The 14,316-nt window shown below is 39.0% G+C and overlaps 1 protein-coding gene across 1 annotated transcript in view; it reads left to right on the top strand.

Moving 5' to 3' along the window:
* The window catches only part of dnah9 (dynein, axonemal, heavy chain 9), a gene marked incomplete at both ends in the record, with an annotated part of 143,014 nt that overhangs the window by 40,379 nt on the left and 88,319 nt on the right, over positions 1–14,316 (top strand). Inside the window, 7 exons of the mRNA XM_083904660.1 lie at positions 155–312; positions 1,704–1,842; positions 5,271–5,558; positions 9,388–9,598; positions 9,678–9,805; positions 11,438–11,546; positions 13,204–13,351. Of these exons, the coding sequence (XP_083760786.1) occupies positions 155–312; positions 1,704–1,842; positions 5,271–5,558; positions 9,388–9,598; positions 9,678–9,805; positions 11,438–11,546; positions 13,204–13,351 (1,181 nt within the window). The remainder of the gene's footprint in view (positions 1–154; positions 313–1,703; positions 1,843–5,270; positions 5,559–9,387; positions 9,599–9,677; positions 9,806–11,437; positions 11,547–13,203; positions 13,352–14,316) is intronic.

Genomic DNA, 14,316 nt, shown 5'->3' on the forward strand with positions numbered 1-14,316 from the left:
GGAGGACGTGAAGAATCACAACTTTCTGATTAAAATGTGTTACAGTACAACTGGAACTACGCTGTAAAGTGGTGCTAGCTAAATGGCTCCAGTGACTGTCCGTCCACCACTTTGACCTCTGGATTCTGTTGTGTTTTTTTTTTTTTGTTCGTAGGTCAAAAGTATCCAGGACGCCATTCGAGACAAGAAGCAGAGGTTTAACTTCATGGGAGAGGAGGTGAATCTGTGCCCGTCTGTCGGCATCTTCATCACCATGAATCCAGGCTACGCCGGGAGAACCGAGCTCCCTGAGAACCTCAAGGCTCTGTTCAGGTCAGCGAGCTACTCTTAACTCCTGGGATTATCCAGAAAAATATAATTTACGTCACGTTTTCAACAATACATGTAAGACGAAGCTTTGAATTCAACTTCTAATTTAATTGCCAGCTATTGTGATGAATAATTTATTAGATTCAATCCGGTTTTTGGTGATTTCAGCTTCATTAATGTTCATATTTTTGGGCACCTTTCAGTGACAGTAAACTGAATATCTTTGGTAAATGCAAAACAACAATTTTACCGACATTGACATTTTCTGGAGCAGAAAATACACATTTTATTCATATAGCACTTTTTTAAAAACAACAACAACAACAGCTTTTTCAAGTGCTTTAGCAAACAAAGCAAAAAGTGTGATAGGGACAGAAACGGGAACAAAATAATTGGACTGGACAGATTGAAAATAATCATTTGCATTCCTACAGGGAAGCTTATTATGTGAAGGTGGTGCAGAATCTGAATTTCTGAGACAGGTGTGCGCCTCACAATGTTCTTCTCTCTGCTTTTCGTCAGGGTTTTTTGGTCGTCTTTTTACAAAATTATGAACATTTGATGTCGTCTGCTCAAATCTCAGTGATATTACAACATTCCTCGAGAATAAATATGATTCTTTTCCATCTTTTTTTTTCTGCCTCGGGACCTCGTGATATCCTCCACATTAAGTATCGGAACAAGGGGGAAAAAAAAGTAAAAGTGCACCAAAAATGGATATTTATGATGAAACATTAACCTTAAAATGACACCAAAACAAAATGGAAACCAAAATGTAATCAATAATGAAGAAGAAACAAGCTTGCATCTCTAATTCAATATTTAACATCATGGTTATTAATGTGATGCATATAACTTTACTGCAATTGATGATACAAATTGGGGAATGCAGAGCAGAAAAACACCGTCAGTGCAAAAAAGGTGGACATGAAGAAGAAATCTGACATTGAAAACGCAATGTAATATATAATTAATAATCATATAAATAATATAAATATTGAATTGTTTTTATGCATGTGTTTTTTTTCTTGTTTTAGCGTCAAAACAGCCGTTTTTTGCCGTGTCAGATTAAAAAAACAAACAAAAAAACACAAATTTAAAAAAATAAAACTGACACATTAGTTCCTAGCGGCAGAAAATGTGGAAAAACTGAAAAATGTGTTTGTTGTTGTGGTTTATTAAGCTTTTGTGTCTGTGGTCAAAAAAATTATATTAATTAAATGATACACACAAAACATACTGATAAATTCAGTTTTTTGTCTAATAAGATTGGATTTGAGACATTCAAGACAATGAGAAAAGTTAATAAGAATAAGTAATAATAATAAGTGTAACTATAACTATATACACACTGTATGATAATGAAGTCATGGCCTCTCCTCTCGCCTCCACAGACCGTGTGCCATGGTGGTGCCAGACTTTGAGCTGATCTGTGAAATCATGCTGGTAGCCGAGGGCTTCATTAACGCCCGAGTGCTGGCTCGAAAGTTTATCACGCTCTACACGCTGTGCAAAGAGCTGTTGTCCAAACAGGTACTGTCTGATCTCACACACATCCATTTCCACTTCAAAGCCCACTGACACGATGCTCTTTTTGTTATATATATATATATATTATATATGTAGGTGTTTGAGGCGTTTGATAAAGGAACAGCAGCGCTGACTCTAACTTCAGTGTCAGAGTGAAGTGTTGCGTGCATACGAATAAGGAGCTGCGGGGAGTTTTCAGCCGTTATTCCGTCTCACTTTTCTCTCTTTAATCCTTTTGTAGTCCTGCACCGTTTCACACATCACACCATGATTTGAATTATTTCGAAAATCAATAGAATCCATTCACGGCAGTACCCCGCTTTAAAGGGCGAACAGCAACGCTTTGATAACTTGGATAAGCAATTTAATGAGCACGCACTTTTCCCCCCCGTGACCCACAGGCCCCCATTCTTGTGTCATCGCACACTTCTCCAGCTGCTTCAGGTGTGGTTGTATGAGGCACCAACATATCGTCCACATCGTATGAAAAACCTGATTTTAGCCACTGAACAATACACTAATCTAACAAAATCTACACCTGCTTCAGTCTAAGGTATCTGAAGAATATGTTATTTACTAGTTCGACATGCGTTAGTCAGCATTTTCGGCCTGGAAACTGAAGTTTGTGTCGTTTTTGTAAACCGCTCACTCTCCCACACCAAATCCCATTGAGAAAATCGACACTTTTTTACCTCACAGCACAGGAGTTGTTGATCCACTGCTGCTTCCATGATTGAGTTCAAACGTGTTATTTTGTGACTTCAGCGTTTGAAATCCATTGTTCGGATTTACCTCTGTGACACAAACTGACCACACGAGGCAGCGTTGGATCAGCAGCTCCTGTGTCCCCTTAAGCTAAAATCGCTGATTTTCTCTATGGAGTTTGGTGTGGGAGAGTGAGCGGCGTACAAACTTTCATTTCCAGTCAGAAAATGTTGTTTTATGGCAAGATATAGTTTGATTTTAGTCAGATTAAAGTGTTTACATGTCATTAAGAAAACCAAATTATTGTCTTAGTCTGACTAAAATCGGACTTTTAACGTAACTACCCCTTTAAACAATTATAGTTTGTTTTTTTTCTTCCCCCAAGTTTGCCAAAAGTTGTTTGCCTGACTTTGCCAACATTAGCAACTTAACGGTAATGAAATCAGATGACGATAATGAGCAGACTGCTTCTCTAAGCTCAATTCACAAAGGCTGAAGCTGCAAATCAATACAATGAGATTCACAGAAAGAGCTACTTTCTCAACTTAAGGTTTCATAATTGTGTATTTAGCATAAGTACGCTCGGCCTTTTGGGGCCTGCGCTACAATGATTGTGCTCTTCTGTTGTGCTGCGGAGTGAACGTCTGTATGGCCATAAATAAAACAGACAAAAGTTAAGATAAAATAAAACCAACAAATTCAACATAGTAGATGGAGATTAGGTCATTTTGAATTAGCCTAAAATGTCAAATTTTATTTTTATTGTGTTGAATGACTATAACTCGTATTCTCCTAAAATGGCTAAGCTACACACAATCAACTAATTTCAACTAAATTCCTAGTTTTGGGCTTCTTTCATTGAAAATACAGAATACAGCATTTTTTGGGACATTTTCTGTCGCTAGGAACAAAGTGTTGGTTTAAAAAAAAAAAAGAAAAATGTTTTTAAATTAAAAATCAATGTTTTTGATCAATGGGGCCTAATAATAATAATAATAATCAAATTCTCCTTGAAGTGTATTTTATGAAAATTGTCGAAAATATTATTAACATTTGATATTGACTCGTTTAAAGTGGAAAAAATATGAATATATAATATTTTTACTGCATTTTTGGGAAGGTGACATTTTCTGCCGCTAGGGATAAATTAGTAAGTATTTTCAAAAAGTAGCCTACAATCAAATCTCAGGTTCATGTCATGCATGCAGCGTGTACATTAAAGAGAAATCAAAAGAGATCTGAACGTCAAAATAAAGCTGCATGAAGGAGGCTTTAGCTGATGTTTCCAGTGAGCAGCCGTCAGACTGTGAACTCATCGCAGAAGTTACCATCGGCTGAGAAAACATCTGGATAAAAACTGCAGAGCAGACGCTCGGAGCAGAAGAGTCAGAGAGTTTGTGTGATCACTTTAACCCGAAGTTTGTTTGACAAGAGACGAGATTAAAAACTGCTACATATGTTTGTGGACATGCGGACAGATGGACGGGGGAGACGGAGACGAGTCTGAATGCAAATGTCCTGCAGTCACACACACACTGAATGTTTAATGAAATCTAAAGCAACTACAACTTTAGAATTTAAAGAAAAGCAGCTGCAGGGTCTGTGTAAAATAGTTATATATGTGCACATTTAACCACAAGAAGAGAATACACAAAAACAACAATACAGAACTGCAAACGTGTGCATATATCAAGTAAAAATACAATATATACGCATACAAATACAATATACGTCTGGTCATGAGTAAACGTTTGTAGTGTAAGTTTTGAGGTAGTAAATAAAATATACTGTACAACCTAATACTGTATGTGTAAAATAGTGTAGTAAAAATACAATATAGCACTGGATATGTGTACATTCATGTAGTACACGTATCCAGTGCAATGTGTAAATATATGTAGTATAAATGTAACGTAAAACGATACAAGCGTGTATATATGCATGTGTGTATAGATGTGTATATATGCATGCGTGTATATATGTGTATATATGTATGTATGTATATATATGTGTATACATATATGTACATGTATGTATGTATATATAAAATATGTGTATACATATATGTACATGTATGTATATATGTACATATGTGTATACATATATGTATACATATATGTACATGTATGTATATATGTACATATGTGTATACATATATGTAGATGTATGTATGTATATAAATATATATGTGTATATGTATGTATATATGTGTACATATATATAAATACATGTATGTATGTATGTATATATGTATGTATGTAGTAGTAGTTAATCTATCTATAATCTATAAGTATAAATACAACAATGCAACTTCATAGGAGTAAATATATGTGGTATAAATCCAATAAACCACTTGAAATGTGTCATTTTAAGCTTTTCAAATACAATTATAATATACAACTTCACATGTATATTTATGTAGTATTTTTGTACATGTGTAAATTAATGTATTATGAATACTATATATGGCTTACAAGTTCTATATATGTTAAGTTGTATCATGGTATTTGCATTAATTTGTGAATTTTAAGTTGTTTATTTCGTTTATAGTACATACATTTACTCATATAACGTGTACACTTTGAGGTGTAAATAGAAAATAAAATGATATATGCACAAACTGACTGATGTAAAGTGCTATATACAGTTATATCAGGTGACTAAGAGTGTGTTTGTGTCTTCTTCTGCTCACTATCATCATCGTCTTCTTCTCGTCTCCTCTGAAGGACCACTACGACTGGGGCCTCAGGGCCATCAAATCCGTCCTGGTGGTGGCCGGCTCCCTGAAGAGAGGGGACCCCGAGCGAGCGGAGGACCAGGTCCTGATGAGGGCGCTGAGGGACTTCAACATCCCCAAAATCGTGACGGACGACATGCCCGTCTTCATGGGTCTGATCGGGGACCTGTTCCCCGCCCTGGACGTCCCCAGAAAGAGGGACATGGACTTTGAGAAGCACGTCAAGCAGTCTGTCCTGGACCTGAAGTTACAGGCCGAGGACAACTTCATACTGAAGGTAGAGTCTATGTGTGGTTCTCGTTATTGGAAGATTTTAGCCACCAAACAAATGTCATTTTAAATCTATGATATGACTTTATTTCATCGTTTAACTACCTTGTCTGACGGGAAACTGGAGATTCGTAAACGGATCACTCTCCCACACCAAAGCAATGGATCGAGTTCCTGATCCACTGCTGCCTCCATCAGTCAGTTCAAATGTCTTATTTTGTCACTTCTGTGTTTAAAATCCTATCTTCATATTTACTTCAGTGACACAAAGTGACCACACGAGGCAGCAGTAGACCAGCAGTTGCTGTGTTCCAGTGAGCTAAAATGCCAGATTTTGCCTATGGAGTTTGGTGCCAAAGATTGAGCGTTTGACAAACTTCAGTTTCCAGACTGTCTAACGTTGATATACAGCAGCAAACATATTCTTTAGATACCGTAGACTTTAACTGGTTCAAATTTATTATCAGGTTAGACTTTTGCGTCATAGTTAAAAAACTGTTTTTCATTGTGCATCCGTGCCTCAGGCTGCTTCTCGGTGCTGACTGCAACCACACATCAAAAAATAATAAAAGACTTATCTTGATTAAATTTCCACCAGCTACAGACTATGATATCTTAAAAAATATGTTTGCCACTTTATCTCATCATTTAACAGCCTTTTCTGCCTGGAAACTGAAGAGGATGTCGCTTTGTAAACCCCTGACTCTCACACACAAAAGTCCATAGAGAAAATCACTGATTTTACATCCCAGCAAATAGGAGTTCCTCATCCACTGCTGCCTTCACTAGTTAATTAAAAACTGTTTATTTTGTGACTTAGGTAATTATGAACAAATTATTTGGTGCACCAAAGTCACACAAACTCACACAAACGAGGCTGCAGTAGACCAGCGGCTCATATGTTCCTGTGAGCTAAAATGGCTAATTTTCTCTATGGAGTTTGGTGCAGAAGATTGAGCGCTTGACAAACTTCAGTTTTTTCAGCATCTGACGCTGAGATACAGCAGCAAACATAGTCTTAAGATACTGTAGACTTTAAAGGGATAGTTCGGAATTTTGAACATAAGACCTATTTTCCAACTCAGCCGGTGTGATGGAGACGTCTGGAGACGTTTTGAAGAAATTTAATTCAGATCTTCTAGTTGCCGAGTTTGCTGATGCTATGGCTAGCGCAAGTCAATGATACAAGTTAGCATGGCATTAAAAACACTCATACCGACTCCACAGTGCACCCGAGGCAAATCGATTGTAACGGCAGACTATCGATGTACATATCTGTGTTGATAGAATAATATTTGAAACAAAACTAATGTCGCATCGCATGAATTTTTGAGGGACTACTTCCTCAGCACTATACTTCCGGCAGCGGAATCAGTCCGCCGCTGCCGGAAGTATGACGCGCTGCTGCTGCTGCTAAGACATAAATCCTTCAAATTGCAAGGTTGGTTTTATTTCAAACATTCTATCAACACAGATATGTACATCAATAGTCTGCCGTTACAATCGATTTGCCTCGGGTGCACTGTGGAGTCGGTATGAGTGTTTTTAATGCCATGCTAACTTGTATCATTGACTTGCGCTAGCCATAGCATCAGCGAACTCGGCAACTAGAAGAACTGAATTAAATTTCTTGAAAACGTCTCCAGACGTCTCCATCACACCGGCTGAGTTGGAAAATAGGTCTTATGTCCAAAATTTCGAACTATCACTTTAACATCATGGTTAAAATGTGTTTTTTTGTTGTTGTTGCCTCCACTGGCAGCCACACTTTGATCAAGCGCATGCGTCCGTGCCTCAGGCTGCTTCTCGGTGCAACCACACTTCATATAAATACTTTAACCTAACCTTAATCTAAGCCTGACTCTATCTCCCAACACTAAAACCAAGTCTTAGCCCTCAAAGAGGCCTTTTGACGTTTTGATATCCAGCTAAAATGTTCTCACAAAGATGGGTTTGAGTCAAAATGTGTTCTCATAGCCTCCTACACACACACACACACACACACACACACACGTGGAGTGTATGTCAGAGTCACATGAAGGCAGGGCCAGGGGGAAATAAGTGCAATCTGCCTCAGGTCAAACAGGCACAGGAACCACATAATAACAGTCCATCAATGGAGGCACCGCGCCACTTAACCCTGACATTCTGAGCGACAGCCACAGAAATAAACACACACACACACAGACGGAGAGAGAGATCGGCTTTAACGGTCAATAACAAGCGTCCACCTCCTGAGACTGAACTTTTACTGTCTTTGTTTGCGGAGACGGTTAACCTTTTTGATTCCAGACAATGAAAAAGGGAGGGTGAGGTGAAAGTAGCCACATACCTTTATGTCTTAGCCTGGACTAGTAGCATTAGTCCATTCCACATCAAATCAGTAATCAGCCAGGGCAAAAGCCGCCTGTGCTGCAGCTGAATGGACGGGGGAGTGGGAGCCACGAGGAGTCCACTCGATGGCATTGATTGAGCTCCGACATCTGTACGTTTGAGTGGAAGTGGGGAGGAAACCTCTCTTTCTCTCTGTCTCTCTCTCTGCCTCCGTCTCACTTCTTCCCCCGCTGTCACTCTCTGTGACTCATGCACTGCACACCTGGATGAAGCCGAACTGTTTGAACCGCTCGACAAGTTAAAAATAAAGTAAATATTCCTGACAGAATCCTTACACTCTTTTCAGTGGTTTAAAAATCTGAAATATACAGTATATTCTATGTGTCGGCATAAACAGCTCTCACTGTAATAAAACCACATATATATGTGTAGTATAACAATTGTGCCACTGTGTGTATTTGTGTAAGTGTCATCTGCATATACAGAATATTTACAGCTGGTGTGTGTGAGTGAGTCAAAAACAAATTGTTTTCCAGAGAAAATCTGCAATTTTAGCTCACACTGGATTTGAAATATTTTGTATATGCAGATGACATCAACACTTTCATTCATATTCAAATATTAAAGCGCTCACATAGTTTTTTAAGACATATGTAGAGGCTCACTGGCTGAAAACAGCGACGGGACAAGGAAAAACTGATTTTAGCGACTAAATAAAAGGGTCACCGTAATAAAGCTATGCCTGCTTTAGTATACAATATCTCGCAATGAAGTGTGGTGAGCCTTTTATTTAGTCGCTAAAATTCAGTCACTGTTTTCAGCCAGTGAGCCTCTACATATGTCTCAAACAATGAGAATATGAAGGCAAGTGTCGGTGTCATCTGCATATACAGAATATTTCTAATATAGCGTGAGATAAAATTGCAGATTTTATCTGCGAAACAGCTGGTTTTTGACTGAAAACTGACGTTTCTAAACCACTCACTCTCACGCACACCAGCTGTAAATATTCTGTATATGCAGATGACGCCTGTTTTATGTTTACAAACAAGAAACCCATCATTTCAAGGTATCCTAGACTAAAGCAGGCATAGGTTTAATACGGTGAGCCTTTTTGTTAAGTCGCTATCTAAATCAGTTTTTCCTTGTCTCAAACATCAAATGTGTATTGTAAGTGTCGATGTCATTTGCATACAGAATATTCCTCGTACAACGGAATCTTAACCTTCTGGGTTAAAAACAAGAAAATGGTGGAATGCCCCTTAAACTGTGCAGGTATCCGTCTTCCCACAGTCAGTCTGTGAACGGCGTACTAAACTGAACTGCTGAACCGCAGTGCAGCACAGCACAGTCATTCTGCATCACATTATATCCACGGTGAAGCACAACAGTGAGGATGAGTCGCCGGACTCGAGTCCTGCAGCGAAAGCAGCTGCTTTTATATTCCGTCTGCCCCCTTTCGCTGTAAACAAAGCCTCTTCCCCAACGTGATGCTTCCACAGGTGGTGCAGCTGGAGGAGCTGCTGGCCGTTCGTCACTCCGTGTTCGTGATCGGGAACGCCGGCACCGGGAAGAGTCAGGTGATGAGGTCGCTGCAGCGAACCTACCAGAACATGAAGCGCAAGCCAGTGTGGGCCGACCTCAACCCGAAGGCGGTGACCAACGACGAGCTCTTCGGCATCATCAACCCAGCGACCCGAGAGTGGAAAGACGGTGACTAATGAGTTCCGAGGGTTTTTAGCGTAAATTTACCACCTGACCCTGCGCTGACCCTCTCTCTCTGCTCCTGTAGGCCTTTTCTCCCACATCATGCGCGAACTGGCCAACGTCACCCACAGCGGGCCTAAGTGGATCGTCCTGGACGGGGACATTGACCCCATGTGGATAGAGTCACTCAACACAGTCATGGACGACAACAAGGTGTGAGCGAGCTCTGTGTGGGTGGTGTTAATTAAAGGCTGATCCATTGTGTGACGTGAATGTCACATCCACCCATGTTAGGGACGGTACACGGATTGGAATTTGGATTTGGAATTGAATATTCGATCGGGTATGCGTGCGGGATAAACCAAAATGATACTCTACGTTATTTAAAGGTGCCATATGTAAGAATGTGGCCAAAAACGGTTACTACATTCAAGTCTTTTAGGTTTCGTTTTCTGACGTAACTGGCAACCCATGGTTGCTCAGCAGCTGAGACTCTACTGACTGCAATGATTGGTAGACGGCGGTAGGTGGCGCCACATGATGCCAAAACATGATTTCAAAACCTAAACATGATTTGCAGTCTGCAAAATATTTTTTTTTATGCAAATATTTTGTCTGTACTGTTGTTGTTGGTGAGTTCAGTTTGTTATATGAACATTATTCCTGAGTCTCTGTGACATATTAGGAGGATTTTATGGCCAGTTGTTTTAGATTTATTACATAATGCGCCTTTAATTGTGAAGAGAAACGCAGAATATGCGGAATGCCTGAGAAATTCCTAGCACAGATGTGGTCACTGAATGATTTTTGTTTACTCTCGCCATAGCTAAACTAGCTCGCCTGGTGCTAATGCTAGAGCTAATTACGTTCATCAGGGGTGGGGATAGCCAGAGATACACCACGATATTATCACGTATTTAAGTCAGGATACGATATCATCCATGTATTTAAGTCAGTATACATTATCATCCACATACTTAAGTCACAAAGCGATATCCTCCACGCGTTTAAGTCAGGATACGATATCATCCTCGTATTTAAGCCGCGATACGATAGTATCACGATATTGCAAATATAGAGTATCTGCAAAATCACATATCACGATATAGTTAATCAACAGCTCTTGTGAGAGTGAGCACAACTGAAACGTTGTGCTCACTAGTGGACTGAAACGTCAATATATTTTCTTTATGCTAAGCCACAAACAGTTAAAAAAATCGGTTAAAAGAATTGTATTTACCTGCGATAAAGCAAAATATTGCGATATTTCACTGTATCGATTCCCCAGCCTTAAAGTTCATTTAATCATGTTAATTGATATTTTCAGACATTACGAGGTAGTAAATCTAGTCCACTCTTTCAACTGAGCCTTCTTTCTCCTCGTCTGGTCTTGCTAGCTGTTTTGCAAACTCATCTCCGCAATAATTTGCGGTCTGTCTGCGGTAATTCGGTCTGTCTGCGAGCAAAAATTGCCTTTTGTTACTTCCACTATGTTTCAATTCAACACAAATTTGTTGTGTCCTTGCACGATTGGTCCAAAATGACTGAACGCTGGAACATTTGCTGTGTGGATGCACGGTTAGTCTTTTTTTACAGGATCAAAATGACACCTTCACTGTGTGTTGTTGACTAAACGAGCGGTCAGATGTGAATATGAAGAGGAAAATGGTGGTTGACTCATTGCTGCGAGAGAATTAAATCAATACCACTCTGTGGAACTGAGTATAAATGGCTGTGTGTGTGTGTGTGTGTGTGTGAGAGCGATGTAATGACAGTGAGGAGAGCCGATGAGATCACGACACACAGATTAGGATGATATTTACACGACCGTGTGTGTTTTTAAAGGTGCTGACACTGGCCAGTAACGAGAGAATCCCCCTGAACCCGACCATGAGGCTGGTGTTTGAGATCAGTCACCTCCGCACCGCCACCCCTGCTACAGTATCCAGAGCTGGTACATCCTCTTTTCCATAATGTCACATAAAGTCTTATTTTTGGTTATTTATATACGCACTCGAAATCAGCTTCAAGTGCAATATGAAATCGTATTAAAATATATATATATATACGACACAGAATAAATAGGAAAGAAACACGGAAGGCAATAAAAATAGAAACTCAAATATGTGAGAGTCCAAAAAGTGCACAGCGGCAGAAGAAATCGAGGTCTCACCTCCACTCAAAGTGAAAGCCAGTGAGAAGAATAAAGAATACATTAAAACAAATGGAATGAAAAGTAAAATAAAGCACAGTTCACTGTTTGTTTATCCTTTTATGGATTTTTATGCATTTACTGTGGGGTAAATCAAATGACAACACAGACAACAGTGAAGAGGTGTCCTACATTTCTCCTTTTTACATTTAACACAGATATTCGCAAAGAAAGGTGAATAAATAATTGATGACTAAATTGACATGAGCACATGCTGCTATTGAACATCACTGAATAACTAAATAAAAAACTCAGTAAGAAATAATAACTCAGAAATGTAGCAAATTAATCCAAGGCACTCACTCTGTGGAGTTTACAAACTCGCTAACAAATTGGTGAGCTAATTCATGAATTAAGTAGCTCCTGTAATAATTATCTAACTAAATAATTGAACAGTTATCCAAGGAGGAAAGAGAACAAGACATACCAACTGCCATTAAACACAACTTGCTAACTAACTAACTAGTTATCTGGCAAACAAACAATTGGCTAACTACCTAGTTAGCTACTGATCGAATTCATAACCCAAGTAAACACTGTAATGTTTAGCTTTAAAATGAACTAATAACTAACTAATTATCTGAGGGGGACAGAATGAAAACAAGAAGAAAACAACTTTACGGATTATATCTGCCGCTGAATACAACCTGCTAGCTAACTAACAAATTAGCCAGTGCTCTAACAAGCAAGCTAATAATTTGCTAACTATCCAATAACTTATGGTCTATTTCATAAACTCAATAAATACTGAACTATTTAGCTAACAGATGAACTTAATAAGTAACTATTTATTGAGGAGGAAAGAATGAGAATGCAACAGTATCAATGCCATCTGCCACTAAACACAACTTGCTAACTAACTTTTTAGTTACTAATTAATTAGCTAGTGAACTAATTACGTAGCAGACTAACTAGCAAACCAATTAGCTAGTGCTCTAATTCAAACAAGCGGATTATCTTCCCCTATAACCCCCAATAAAAACTAGCTAACAAAATGGCTAACTACCTAAATTGCTAGATATTTAGATAATTTGCCATTTTGTTAGCTAGTTTTTAATCTAATTCAAAAACTAAGTGAATACTGTAATATTTAGCTAACTAATTAACTACTTCTACAGAATTGTCCAACACAGTGGATACCATCTGCCACTTAACACAACTTGCTAACTATATCACTTGTTAACTAATTAGCTAGTGAACTAATTACTTGGCAACGTATCTGGATAACAAATTAACTCATTAGCTAACTATTCGGTTATGAGAGGAGGACAGGCAAGATGAAGTAAAGGGAAACATCAAATACAAACAAAGAAATAAGGTGAAGGTCAGATAATGTTTGTTATATTGATTTATTTTATATATATTTGACAATCTTTTAAAATCTGTGTTTTTTTTCCAGGAATCCTGTACATTAACCCCGCAGACCTGGGCTGGAGTCCACCAGTGTTCAGCTGGATCGACAAGCGGGACGTCCAGTCTGAGAAGACCAACCTGACGCTGCTGTTTGACAAGTATCTCCCCCCGTGTTTGGACGTGGTCAAGTCCAGGTGAGACAGGATTTCCAAATATGTCCACGCATGTCAGTTCAGTGTGACGTACGTAGAGGCAGGGGTGGGCGTACTGTGTGTTTGCATGGAATGAAAACGGGGTGTGACTCAGAGGAACTGGACGCCGTCCTGCATTGATTCAGTTGCCTCCTCCGACACCTCTGTCACCACTGCTGTCGGAGCGAAAAATAACCAAACGCAAACAGGAAGTGAGAGGAGGACGCTTTTGTCCGCTGACAAATCTGAGAAATCCACCGCATTTCCAACACTCTGTCTCAGAAGTAAACACAGTTGCTGTATTTTTTTGGGACTGTGAAACATCTGTGAAAAGCATAATTTGACTGCTTCAGCGCAAAAGCTCTTGTTCTGACTCAGCAGAAGGAAATTTAGCTGACAAATAATGGTCATCCACATGTTGTTTTCCATTAATAATTGAATTTCTTCACTACAGTTAATGTCCTATTTATACTTTAAATTTAATCCTCTTCTTTTATGGTGTTTTATCGCAGTGAATGTTGCATTATCGCGTAGTTTACTGGCACCTATAAGCCTGATCAGCATTTATTAACCTGACTACGCAAAATAAAGAAGAAAGAGAGGATACTTTGTCATTAAAGGTCTAGTTTGAGTTGATTTAAATGTGGTTGTATGAGATTATGACATTAGTACGCCATTTTGAGAATGTGTTTGCCCGCTGCACCAAAGTCCATAGAGAAAATCACCATTTTTAGCTCACAGGGAAACAGCTGCTGCTGGTCTGCTGCTAACTCGTTTGCTAAAGTTTGTGTCGCTTATATCAATTTAAAGGTGCCATATGTAAGAATGTGGCCAAAAATGGTTACTACATTCAAATTCAAAATACCGAGGTCTTTTAGGTTTTGTTTTCTGACGTAACTGGCAACCCGTGGTTGCTCGGCAGCTGAGACTCTACTGACTGCAATGATTGGTAGGTGGCACTACATGCC

Source organism: Microchirus variegatus (genome assembly GCF_963457635.1).
Source record: "Microchirus variegatus genome assembly, chromosome: 18".
Taxonomy (NCBI): Eukaryota; Metazoa; Chordata; class Actinopteri; order Pleuronectiformes; family Soleidae; genus Microchirus; species Microchirus variegatus.